At 43.6% G+C, this 13062-nt stretch overlaps 1 protein-coding gene across 6 annotated transcripts in view; it reads left to right on the top strand.

Moving 5' to 3' along the window:
• Positions 1 to 4844: 4844 nt before the first annotated feature.
• Positions 4845 to 13062, top strand: part of cnot1 (CCR4-NOT transcription complex, subunit 1) — a 36331-nt gene continuing 28113 nt past the window's right edge. For 2 of the 6 annotated variants that reach the window (XM_080761733.1, XM_080761732.1), the window contains exons 1-12: positions 4845 to 5010; positions 7234 to 7530; positions 7641 to 7748; positions 8389 to 8487; positions 8660 to 8728; positions 8820 to 8874; positions 9004 to 9207; positions 9337 to 9505; positions 9980 to 10106; positions 10531 to 10641; positions 11358 to 11528; positions 12408 to 12535. In XM_080761733.1, the coding sequence (XP_080617859.1) occupies positions 7429 to 7530; positions 7641 to 7748; positions 8389 to 8487; positions 8660 to 8728; positions 8820 to 8874; positions 9004 to 9207; positions 9337 to 9505; positions 9980 to 10106; positions 10531 to 10641; positions 11358 to 11528; positions 12408 to 12535 (1343 nt within the window). In that variant the 5' untranslated portion in view covers positions 4845 to 5010; positions 7234 to 7428. The remainder of the gene's footprint in view (positions 5011 to 7233; positions 7531 to 7640; positions 7749 to 8388; positions 8488 to 8659; positions 8729 to 8819; positions 8875 to 9003; positions 9208 to 9336; positions 9506 to 9979; positions 10107 to 10530; positions 10642 to 11357; positions 11529 to 12407; positions 12536 to 13062) is intronic. The other 4 variants (XM_080761734.1, XM_080761735.1, XM_080761737.1 and 1 more) reach the window with 4 other exon arrangements.

The raw sequence follows: 13062 nt of genomic DNA, 5'->3' as shown, positions 1-13062 counted from the left end.
GAAAACAAGCTTAAAAGAAGCCACTTCTTGTACAGCCCAGCCGACCTACAAGCTCTGAGAGTTGTATCTGAAGCTTGAACTGCTATTATGCACAGTGCACGCACACACACACACACACACACACACACACACACACACACACACACACACACACACACACACACACACACACACACACACACACACACACACACTCAATTTTGACTTTGACATCTAATTCTAAATCCTATAAAGAAGTATTAGCAGCATGAACTATATGTAGCAGGATGGGTTGCTCCCACTCTGCCCATAGGGTTCCCCAATACATTTTCCTCAAGGGCCATATTCTAACTACGGTACCAGGCTGGGGGCCGAGTCGGCACGCGTGAGTTCGAGGTCTTGCCCTGAAATGAATGATCAGGACAAGACCCCATTTGAAAAGGACCCCCAGTTTGACATGCAGAGGCTACTGACCCCCATTTAATGCCATTTCTAGCTGGGACCCCCCCCCCCCCCACGCAAATTGGGGAACCCTGCGCCCATCCTCCTCTCACTAATCATTGGGCTGATTGCCTGCACTATTTAAGCAGCTCACTGTCTGCCTGTGTTAGGTGTCGTCTGTGTTTGGTGTGCTTTTCTCCAGAGACCTGGGTCTCACAAACGGAGCTGGCCCGTTGGGCTTCAGCTATGCCAGTGCCACCCACGATGTGTGCGTCATGTCCTGTCCTTACTACCAGGTTCGTTGGACAAAGCTGGCCCGTTTGGATTTCAGTTTGGTCTGTCCACTAATACCACTATGCTTTAGCGCAGTTATGTGTCCCTTTTGTTTAGCGAGTGGCTCCTCCAAAAGGCTTTTGACAGTTTGCTATAAAGGAAAACGTTGTGGCACATGTTCTGAAATGTGATGTGGTGAAGAAGCTGCCACAACCTAAACAGCGTGGAGGAACCACACAGAGAGAGCAACTCCTCACCTTTGGAAACGCTGGAGAGACAGCTGACCTCCAGGAAAGACTGGCGGGGTAACAGGGGCCAGCAACCTCTGTCGCAGCACTCGCAAGAGGGCACCAAGCAAGCTACAGAACGTACAAATAAGCAATACCCCCAGAGTCTCCCGAGAGGAGGGGAGGAAGGGAGACTCGATAGGACAGATTCAACGACAACAACAATGACAGTGACACCGACTCAGAGAAGGCTTCTTTGACTCAAATACACCAGAGTAAGGCTAAGTGTGGACACTGGACAAGGATGGACACATGCACACCGCACAGACGAACAGTCTGGTGAGATGTAGGAGAACCCTATAGGCATGAGGCAAACCATAGTCCTAGAGACCTCAGTGCCTGCAGTCCCCCAAGAACACACAAGGCCGAGGGAGCCTCCTGTTGGTTCAGGCATGACAGAAAGGACAGTGGGCGGATCTGCAGGGGGTTCCCTGGGCGAGGTGGTCGCTGGGGTGTGGTCAGCACTGGTTTGCTGCACCTGGCCAGCAGGTCACTGTGTTCCCTGTTGGCCAGGTGTGGCCAATGCTATAGCTGGTTTCACCTCGGTGATGGCTGCGCCCGGGGCGCCCCTCCACAGATTTGTCTATAGCTGGGGGCCTGGAGGAGAGGGGCAGTGACTTGGCCAAATCACTGCTGACCCGCCAACTGGAGAGTGTAGTTGTTGAGGGTTGAAACACTCTAAGTCGTTTGGAGACCACCTGATGACCTCTCTTCCAGGCCAAGGCTTCATCCATTAGAAATGGATTATAATCACATCGTTGATGTATTTACAAACTGTAACCTTCAGGGCTGGAATGTAGAGTAGGCCTAGTTGTAGCTCTGTTCTAGCTGGTTCTGATGGTGCTGAGCCCCTACTAGCCTGCTCTAAGGGTCAAGTGTTCCGAACCCAATTGCTGTCTACTATGCTAAAGTGACACAGATACATTCCCGGTCTTAATGGGTTAAATGGGGGGAAACTTTGACCGAGAGAAACGTTTATCTCTTTTTGCAAGTGTTGCTTTTTGTAGAGATGTGAAGTGTGTGCGTGTGTGTTGTGTTCTAATCATTTTGATGTTAATTAAAACATTTTGAATTACAGAATGTTGTCTTTAATTTTGTTCAGACTTACTTTCAAGTGTTTAGAAAAAAATGTGCTTAATGACCAATTCCCATGATTCAGTTACTACTCTGACATTAGTTCTGGAATGTGTGGTTGTCAAGCTAGCTGTCAGTGTTCTAACTGTTAAAACAAGTGTTTTTATGGTAGTTTTAAAGTGAAAAGAATAAGTGGTTCACTTTACCCCATTGATTTTTCTGGTCTGTCTCACTTTACCCCAGCCCTGGGGTAAAGTGAGACACCTGACAAACAATCATATTTTCACTGCCCTTTGTCTTGGATTCATTCTAATCATTTCCATTTTTAGGAAACATCCCAAATGAATGGGAAATATGTACATTTGACTGATATATCATTTTAGCTCGCCTACAGGGGAGCAAATGTAAAAAGTGTCTCACATTACCCCGTCTCCCCAATATTTGCGATGGAAGAATTCAACTTTAAAAACTGGTACTGCTGTTGTTGTTTTTTTAAACAATATATTTATTGCATTTTTTTTTTACAGACAATACAACAAAACAATACATAATACAGACAATACAATAAAATTACTTAAAATGAAAAACAAACAATAACATACAGTACATACATATATACAGTATAATAAAATAATGGCACTTGAATGGTAAGGTACTGCTGTTGTTAAGGTGGTGAGACAACTGTTCTTCCTCTTCAGGTTGAAGAGTTTCAGTATAGGACTCCAGGATACTCTCCAGTCTCCAACTTCCAGGTCATCTCTCAACAAAGGCTCAATAGTGACTGCCAGTCCTTCCATCCATCCTCTACCGCTTATCGACCGTCTTTGTCCATACGTGTGTGTCCGTCTGTGAAGAGCTAATCTCTGGCACCGGTTGACCGATCAACGTGACACTGACTGTGCACACAAACTCCCTGGATGCCACAGCAAAAGCTCTGCCCCAAATGTTTCAGAGGCAGATTTTTTGCAAAACACACACACACACACAAACACACACACACACACACACACACACACACACACACACACACACACACACACACACACACACACACTGCAAATTGGTAGACAGTATCTCTAGTCATGTGATCTAGATGGATCTGTCCAATTTCATATTCCATTAATATTGCTGGCCCGCAATAACCTACTGTACCTGACCAGAAAATTGGAGTATTATCCAGATTTTTTTTTAATGTTCTGAAACAAGCATCACAGAACAGAACAGTTTTTTAGGCAGATGGCTTCTTGGCAGATGGCTTCTTAGTTAGAGTGGGTGACAATATTATCACACGAAAAGTTGAAATTACCTACCTAGGAGGCAAATCTTTCCGGTGATAAAATGGCCATCATCAACGTAATCAAAAAAGTCAACCAAAGAACAAGATTCCTGTACGGGATCTCCTCACTGGTCAACGAAAACACCTTAATAAAGACCCTAGAGCCCTTGTAGGCTACAAGGTTTCTTCGACTATGGATGCACCTCTTGGTACCACAGCAACTCAAAGGCCCTTAAAACAAGGCTACAGGGCCTGGTCCGTGGCTCAGCAGTCCAGGCACTTTGGCCGTTAGTCCGAGTCTGGCAGTGTGCCGTGGGTTCGACTCACAATCCCGACGGCCTTTACTGCATGTCACCCCCCCATCTCTCTCCCCCATTTCTGTCAGCCTACTGTCTGTCCCTCTATAAAAATAAATAAAGGCGAAACCCGCAAAAAAACTGGTCAGGTTACTACTTGGCCTTACTCCCCGAACTCACCTCACCCCTGCCCATTTTGACAGGCTAGAATGGCTTAGGACGACAGAGTACAGCATCTTGCAATGGGTCTGGATTACAAGATTCGCTACACCACGAAGATACCCAACCCATGTACCTGTCTAAATACTTCCTTAATGTCAACGAAGTCCACACTCACAACACCAGAGGGAGTTCAACAAATAGGAGCCACAGGCCCAAAATTGGACAGGACCTGTGATGTCATGCTGTACTTTTTATTTGTGTTTTTTCTATTCATTTGGTCATTAAGGTCCACAGAATGAGAGGCCTGATCCGCTGGAAACATTGCGAAAAAAGGTTATGCACATTTTTGTATACCACACCATAGACAATATATGGCAACCCTTTTCATGTCAGGGTCCATTATTTATTTGGCATTTGTTGTTGTTTTGTTGTCGTCAGATTTGATTTTGTCCACAATTACATGCTGAATTGGTGTTGGTAGTGGTACCATAGGAGAGATAACAGTCGTTGATCAAAATAACAATTATTCTTGTAAATTAAGTAGGCCTAATGCAGATTTGGTTTAATTTTACACTCTCAAGAGTTAAAGATATAATAGTGGTCCGTTTGGTCAACTCTTCATAATTTAGCTCTGCAGGGACCACCTGGAACCCCCTCAAGGACCACTGGTTGAAAACCACTGGTATAGAAATATTAGTTTTACCATTGCTATACCTAGTTTGAGCCAATAGAGGTCTCTGCTAGACCAGCATAGGTCTATCCATAGGTTAGAATGTTTTGCATAATAATTTGACACTTTTGGTTTTGCTCAAGCCAGGACAAGACTGCACGGTCTGCACCAACACAATATCTCATTTTCTGCCGACATGAAGTTTAGCTATTTAGTTTCTTATTTGATATTGGCCCCTTGTAATTAGAATCGCTGCAAGATACCTCATGGAGTGTTGGACACATTCAAGAGCATACGTTATTATTTGTATTTGCAATTAACTAGTCTAGAGGAGGACTAAGTTTAGTAGTGAATCTAGTGATTCATTTGTGTCTGTGTCGCGAGCATGGACTCGTGCATTAGCACTGTGAGCGCGCCGTGGCGATGACGGTCGCCATTTTATTTTGAAAATCAAACAGAGCTGTGTAGGCAGAGCGACCCTTGTTTTTTCCTCAAGTTTAGTGAAGTGATCACGAAGGGATGAACATCTAAATCACCTTCTTGGAAGACATGGTGAGTCGTGTCCGCACACATCCAAGCAGAATGGACGATATAGTTCTTCCATTGTAATTCAGAAGCAGCTGTGCAGCAATGAGGCCGTTAGCCCACCGGGCAGTGGAGGGACACGTCTATGTGCTGGGAGGGAAATGTCATTTATTCCGTCGTATCGGCTAAGATGTTAGGATAATAAATATTTCTGCGAGTGTGTGGAGACTTGTTCTATTTTTCTACGCATATGCCGAGCGATGAAACGCAGCTGTGCGTTGTGCGCAACCTGAAGGTTTCTCGATCTCTTAATGTTAGATGGTTGTAATATAGTTTTGACACACAGTCCCGTTAGCCGTTGTTGCATACAATAGTCGGGGCTCACGGAAGATGACTAACGTTAGCTGCTAAGTGCTAAGCTAGATGCTAAGCGCAATGCTCGCGGCCGTGGCCGAGGTTCATGGCCTCGTTTGTAACGTTACCGATGACCCGACCGACTGACCAGTTGGCCAGCATATAACTATTTCCATCTACCACTAATTCAATGAAACGGGTGACTAGTGAGCGGTTTTCAACCGCACTGTATTTAACTGTCCCCGATAACAAGTGAACGACATGCTAACATTAATGTGCGACTGTGTGTTTGCTAGCGTTTAGTCGATGGCCAGCAGCCCATGGAGATCTGGACGATGTGTGGTCAACCGTCATGTTATTTTGATTATTGTTATTATGATGATTTATCCCATAATAACAGAGATACTGTGTGGTTATAGTGACAGCTGTAAGTAACACATGTATGGTGTTGGCATTCAATTCAAGTGTTGACAACATGTTGTTTTGTTAGCATGTTCATGACCTCCTCGGCTAACGTTAACTCGCGCCGTGTTTATCCATTCATTCATTGTGAATTCCTTCTGTCAAAGAGTTAGGTGGTTGAGATACGATGGGATACTGAACTCGTCTCTTATTCTGGACCTGTCTGTGTGTGTTCGGTGCAAACATGACACGGCTCCATGTTGGGGTTCCGTTCCGCAATGTGCTCATATAGCTGTCGGTTTTTCAGCTCTAGCTCTGGCACCATTTAGCTGGCTCTTTGTCTAAGCTAACAAACAATCAGCATATTTGTTCTCCAATCGCTCCAACTATAACCAGCAAGAGCAGACGTGACTGTGATGGTGCTCATCGTTGTTGTTTCTCTGTGTGTAAACTCTTAACAAAGTTAACACCGTCAGTTATTTGACAGATGTGTTGGTGGCTTTGCTTTTGCGTGTAAAGTGCCTTGTTGTCTTGCGGTAAAGCCGAGGCCACTGGTACTGAAAAAGTACTTCTGATTAGACAATTATCTGAATGAGCTATAATGTCTCTGTTAACTATGATCCTAGAACCATGTTCTACTGAAAACAGCGTATTAATTATACGCGAAAAAATGAATAAATAATTAATAGCCCGCTGGGTCGGGCAAGGCCTCAAAGCCTGTCACATTATCCACTATCCAATTAGATACTTTTTCTGTCACTTAATTGTCTAACGCTTGCACAGATTATTAATGTGTATATATATTATACAATTAGGTTTAAGTAAATTGTCAAATTCATATTTAAGCTTTTAGTGTATTATTGTACTGTTATTACACATAACCCATTTCTGTTATGTAAGTTGGCCAGAGCCTACTTTCATTTCAGTCCTCTATGTGAATTGAGTACACAGGATGACAATGGAAATAAGCCCTCAGGGCTTTTTGTGTTATGCTTTTTAGCACCATTGTATAATCATACCACTGTACTATTAACAAAGGGTTAATTATAATAAGTAGTTCATACCCGTTTAGGGGTTTGAAATACCCAATCCCTAAATCACTCTCTCCCCTTCTCTCTATCCCCCCAAGAGTATAGCAGAGTTTGGGTTGTGTGGTGTGTACATGTACATGTACATACATTGCATTTGTATTGCTGAACACCCCTGTCTCCTTTTTCTCTCTCGGCTCCCCTCTCTAGTCGTCTGTCCCCCCGTCTCTCCCTCCCTCTATCTGCGACTTATATATAATGTGTCACCTGTGCCAGACCTGTGCTGTTTTGTTACAGCACGCAATATGTGCAGATGATGCTCTCCTCAAAATGTAACGACCCTATTAACTTAAATGATGTGATTCTCAGCCAATCACAGCGCCATAATACAATATTTCAGTGCCATACATGGTAATATTTATGCGCCAATTCCGCCCTCAATTTATATATCATTTTTATGTTACAGATGCTGAACTTGATGGTGAACTGAGGGACTCTACCTGCACCAGGAGCCGCTGAGAGTTTATACTCATCTGGACTTTTATATATTTTACACCTTTGGGGGGGGGGGGGCGAAAGTAACCTATCACTGAAGTGACCTAAAGGGGAATAATGGTGATTTTGCGCCGGGCACGGCCGCCTGCTTCCGCCCCAACCAGCAATGAATCTTGACTCGCTCTCGCTGGCTTTGTCTCAAATCAGCTACCTGGTGGACAATTTAACAAAGAAAAACTACAGAGCCAGCCAGCAGGAAATACAGCATGTGAGTTGCGATAATGACATATTATGGCCAAATCGATATGATCTTTTTTTGTATATGTTCAGTTCTTGGATCATGTGTGTGACATGTTGTTGTACACACTGTGTTTTCAGATTGTGAATCGTCACGGTCCTGAGGCAGACAGGCATCTACTACGCTGTCTCTTCTCCCATGTGGATTTTAGTGGCGATGGTAAAAGCAGTGGCAAGGACTTTCATCAGGTAAGATTAGGAACAAAATCATCTCTGAAAAGGCATATCGTGGAGACATTGTATCGTCAATATTTATCACCATATCGCCCACCCCTACTTGTAGGAACAATTGTCTTGCAATCCGTATGTATTTTTCTTCCAATGGAGAGGTAATTGCAACTGAATAATGTAATGCCTGGGATTCTAACCTGTCTCTCCCTTATGGGAGACCACACATCTGTCACTCACCACTGCCAGAGGAAATCAGCACGTGGGCTTATTATCTAAAGGCTGGGCAACTTCTCCCTACCTGACACCAGGCTCTAAATGTCTCTAATTAAGGATTGCAGCTTTAAATGTTGTTGGAAGCTTATTAGATTATATTTTTGGGGGTTCCCCCTAACTTCTCATAATGACAAACTATGTCGGTACAGTCATTTCACATGCAATGACGATGATGTAAAAAAAGTGTACAGTATATGCCCGGTGACATGGAACGGCACATTTTAAGACATGAAATGTATTTGTTTTGCGAGCCCAATTTTGTGTTTGAAAATTGGCAAAAGTGTTCGTTTATGGATGATTGTCCCGATGTTTCTTTTTTGTAACTTACCATTTTTTTTTCACTCCCTTACTCTACCCTATATTCTCATTTTTCATCTTGCCCAAGACACAGTTTCTGATCCAGGAGTGTGTGTCGCTGATCTCAAAGCCAAATTTTATCTCTACTCTCTGCTACGCCATCGACAACCCATTGCACTACCAGAAGGTAAGAGCCAGTGGAATATATACTATTTTTTGTTTGTGCAATGAAATTCACTTTCACACCTCTTTGTAACAAGTAGGATAAACAAACCTTAATGTGCATTTGAATGTATGAATGACAATTCACACTTCTTGTATTGATAAAATAATTTTTTTACATTAATCTCATCTTTCAGAGTTTAAAGCCGTCGTCACACTTATTTACTCAGTTGAGTAAAGTTCTTAAGCTCAGCAAGGTCCAAGAGGTAAGGCAGCTTTATTGTTATAATTTTGAAAGAGAAACATTCAACGATTAAGAACAATCTAATATATAGTAATTCTATTCCCCCCCCACAGGTGATATTCGGCCTTGCTTTGCTGAATTCTTACAGCGGAGACCTGCGAGGTTTTGGTAAGTAATCAAAAGATGTTTGTTGGGTAATTTACCACAAATCTTTTACCACAAAAATACAAATGCAGACCTGCTCAAGACACCAAATTTTGATAAAACGTCTGAAATGTTGTGTGTTCTGTTCTCTAGCGGCGCAATTCATAAAGCAGAAGCTCCCTGATCTCCTGCGGTCGTACGTGGACGCAGATCTTGGAGGGAGCCAGGAAGGTGGCTTCCAGGACATTGCGATCGAGGTCCTGCACCTGCTCCTCTCCCATCTAATCTTTGGCCAGAAGGGAGCTAGCGGTGTGGGCCAAGAGCAGATCGACGCCTTCCTCAAGACACTGTGCAGAGGTACGCTTTAATATTGTGGGGACCATCTGGGGCAGACATATGGTGGTTGTCGCATTGTGGAGTAACTGAAGCTGTGCTAAATATATGCTGTGCCAAGTTTGCTCATAGAATGTGCTCGTTGTGCTTCAGATTTTCCCCAGGAGCGCTGTCCTGTGGTGCTTGCACCACTTTTGTACCCTGAAAAACGGGACATTCTGATGGACAGGATCCTTCCAGACTCGGGAGAGTTAGCTAAAACCATGATGGAGAGTTCTCTTGCAGAGTTCATGCAAGAAGTTGGCTATGGCTTCTGTGCAAGGTGAATATTATTGTTTCAATAACTAACTTATTCTAGCATGTTCTCCCTGTGTCCCCTAGGGTAGGTACCCTCACAAAAAACATGCAGTAATCCTGGTCTTTAAACTGCCTCCCCCTGGCTAGCCGGGGCGCCTGATGGAGGGGAATGGAACTGTTTGGAATAACGTGTTCCTTCCACGTGCTACGTCCAACCAGGGAAACTCCCCCCTGTCCGGAGCAACTTGGACACTCATGCATGAAGGAAGCATGAGTTCAAGTCCGTTGCTCTCCCCAGGTTGGCGGAGGGTGTGTAGAGCCCAGGATCACATTAGATAATTAGAGTCCGCGCGCAATTGGCTCTGAGAGGCCGCAATCTGATTCCACTAAAATCCCAGAAAGCTTGTCTGAGCTGCAGATACTGTTTGACTATGGTAACAACATGACTGTATCTTGAATACCAAATTCTGACAGAGCTGTGTGTCTGTTTGTCTTCTAGTCTCGATGAGTGCCGAAACATAATCCTCCAGTATGGGGTGAGAGAGGTGACCGCCAGCCAGGTGGCCAGGGTTCTGGGCATGATGGCCCGCACACACTCTGGACTGGCTGATGGCATCCCACTACAGGTGAGCTGCCACCACTGCAGTGAATTGTTAACCCTGGTGTCCCTATTGTGTGCATGTCATTATAAGTGAAACTTTTCAAGATGGTGGAAATGGCAGCTCTACAAGCCGGCATAATAATGACGCGCCATGAGCTTGTAGATCAGCTATTTTCACCAATTTAATCCAATCAGCAGAGACGACCCATTTATCAGTGGTGGTCTAAATATTTAGTTTTATCACTTCCAATTTCCCTGTTAGTTAATTCCAATGAATGATTTCCAAAATGACTTTGGACCAACCCTACCTTGAATAGTTTAATGCTTTCTTGTATCTGAAAATAATAGTCCACATTTGACTCAAATGCCACAGATTGTCTTCCATAAATGTGAGTTAAATCGTGGCAAATTAAACGTGTTTAAACATTTCCATCCATGTTCTTCCACAGTCCATCTCTGCTCCAGGAAGTGGTATCTGGAGTGATGGGAAGGACAAGATCGACAGCTCGCAGGCACACACCTGGAACGTTGAAGTTCTCATTGATGTGGTTAAAGAAGTGGTGAGTTGGTGCTCTCATTTTCATTGGAGATTTTAGATCGGTCTCTTCGCTAAACCCCACCCCAAAAGCAATTGTCCAATGCCAATCCAAATAGTTTAGCAACCGTTGCTAAGCTGGGCAAGCTTCCGTCACCTCATAGCTGTTAGATGTTATTTTGCATGTGTTGTTGAACACATACAGCTTACACGACTCTAGGTGATGGCAATAATTACTAAGCCTAGTCTAATACTAAGTGCTAGTCTTACCTGTTCATTACATGAAGACAAACTCCAGGCGGTCGTTAAGTTGATTTAGTTGGATACTGTTTCTCCCTCTAACATTTCCTCCTACTTCTAGTTCATGAGTGCCCTGAAAGGCGCTTTACAAATAAAATGTATTATTATTATTATGTAAATAATGAGAACTACTGCAGGCCTTGTTGATTAAATGCGTCTCAGAGCGAATCTTGTCACTGTACTGAAATGCAGTACACTCTTATATGTAAATAAATAGATAACTTAATCAATGAACATGATAAACTGTATGTATACTATCACACGTTATGTAAAAAATAAATAAATCACTTGAGAGCCTTTTCTTGCAGTAATCACTGCACTTTGGGGAGCTCTCACGCCAGCCCCTGGAGGTGGAGCGTTCACTGCCCAGTACGTCGGACAACATTTTAACATTTCCCTCCCTGAATGATAAGGCTCCCTTTCCTTCTCTTCTCCCTATAGAACCCCAATCTGAACTTCAAGGAGGTGACTTACGAGTTGGACCACCCTGGTTTCATGATCCGCGACAGCAAGGGTCTAAAGATGGTGGTCTGCGGAATCCAGCGTGGGCTGGGCATGGAGGTCTTCCCTGTTGACCTCATTTATCGGCCATGGAAACATGCCGAAGGGCAGGTAAATGACTCACTGGCACCACCTTTACATGTAGAAACATGACGAAGGGCAGGTAAATGACTCACTGGCACCACCTTTACATGTAGAAACATGACGAAGGGCAGGTAAATGACTCACTGGCACCACCTTTACATGCCGAAGGGCAGGTAAATGACTCACTGGCACCACCTTTACATGTAGAAAGCCTGGTTCTCTCCACCAGGCCGAAGGCATGGGGAGAGAGTATGTTTTGCAGTCGGTCCACGTGTGTCTATCCGTCCGTTACCAGCTAATCTCCGGCACCATTGGTCCGATCCATTCTAACTGACACAAAATGTGATTTATTCATTATGATCGGTTTGAAAAGTAGACCTCCTTCTTTTAGCTGCCTCCTTCCAATAAAAGCCCAGTATCAGAATCAGTTCAGACAAATATAAGCCCGGATTAATAATTGAGGATTTACGGTAATAATTCCAGATTTTTGGCTTTTTATGTTTTGTTTTTGTTTTTTTCAGTTGCAGATATATTGTGATATATCGTTGATAAAATCTCTTGCAATATATCGTCTAGGCATAAGAGGCATCAAAGGCATAAGAACAAATGGCACCCTTTTCACATTGGCCTATTATAGCGCCACCAGGAGGCCACAACTTGACCTGGCCTGGTGGAGACCTGTGCCTTGAGGGACACTTTTTCTAGTTTCTAGACTGCTGTCACTCTGAAAATGGGAATTAGACAAGCTCACAATGCGTGAACGTATGGTTGAATAAAACTGTGACTGTAGCTGTAGATGCCTATTTAAGGTGAAGTTTAGTTTATTAATCGGAAATTATTTCTATAATCCAAAATAAATGTAACTTATATTTTCTTTATTTTTTTCTTTCTCCTTGCTTCTCCCAGCTGTCATTCATCCAGCACTCCCTGATGAGCCCAGAAGTGTTTTGTTTTGCGGACTACCCCTGCCATACGGTGGCCATCGATATACTCAAGGCCCCACCAGAAGACGACAACAGGGAGATTGCCACCTGGTACAGCTCGCATAGACCATAAACACACACACACGCAATTGTTACCGACTGTTCTGAAGTCTAGGGGCAACCTGCCTGCAAAATGTATGGATAGCAACACCGCTCATAAAAGAGTATTTCTTTTAATACTCAAAAACAAATAAATACAAAGTGGCTTAAGTGCATGACGGATAATTACAAAGAATGGCTCTGGTAGCACTGAATTACTGAAAGACTTAAATTACAGGATGATGAATGAATAAAAGACAAGGCGGATAGCACTAACTCAAAACCCTGACAAACATACAAATATGAAACTACAACTGAACCTAGCAAGCAAGAGCTACACAGAACTGAACGGGACTAAACTAACACTCCTTCCAGAAGGGAGTAAAACTAAGTAAACGGAACGAAAACCCAAACTAACGAAATTAGGCAAACATGACAAAAATAACAGCGCGTAAATAACAGGTTGGAGGGAAGACCAACGCTAAGCGGTGTTTCCTCGTCGAAGTGCTGACAGAGATTGAGCTATGTCCAAGCCAGGC

The sequence above is a fragment of the Protomyctophum bolini genome (genome assembly GCF_963924005.1).
Source record: "Protomyctophum bolini genome assembly, chromosome: 4".
Taxonomy (NCBI): domain Eukaryota; kingdom Metazoa; phylum Chordata; class Actinopteri; order Myctophiformes; family Myctophidae; genus Protomyctophum; species Protomyctophum bolini.
This window is presented reverse-complemented; position numbering and strand designations above follow the sequence as displayed.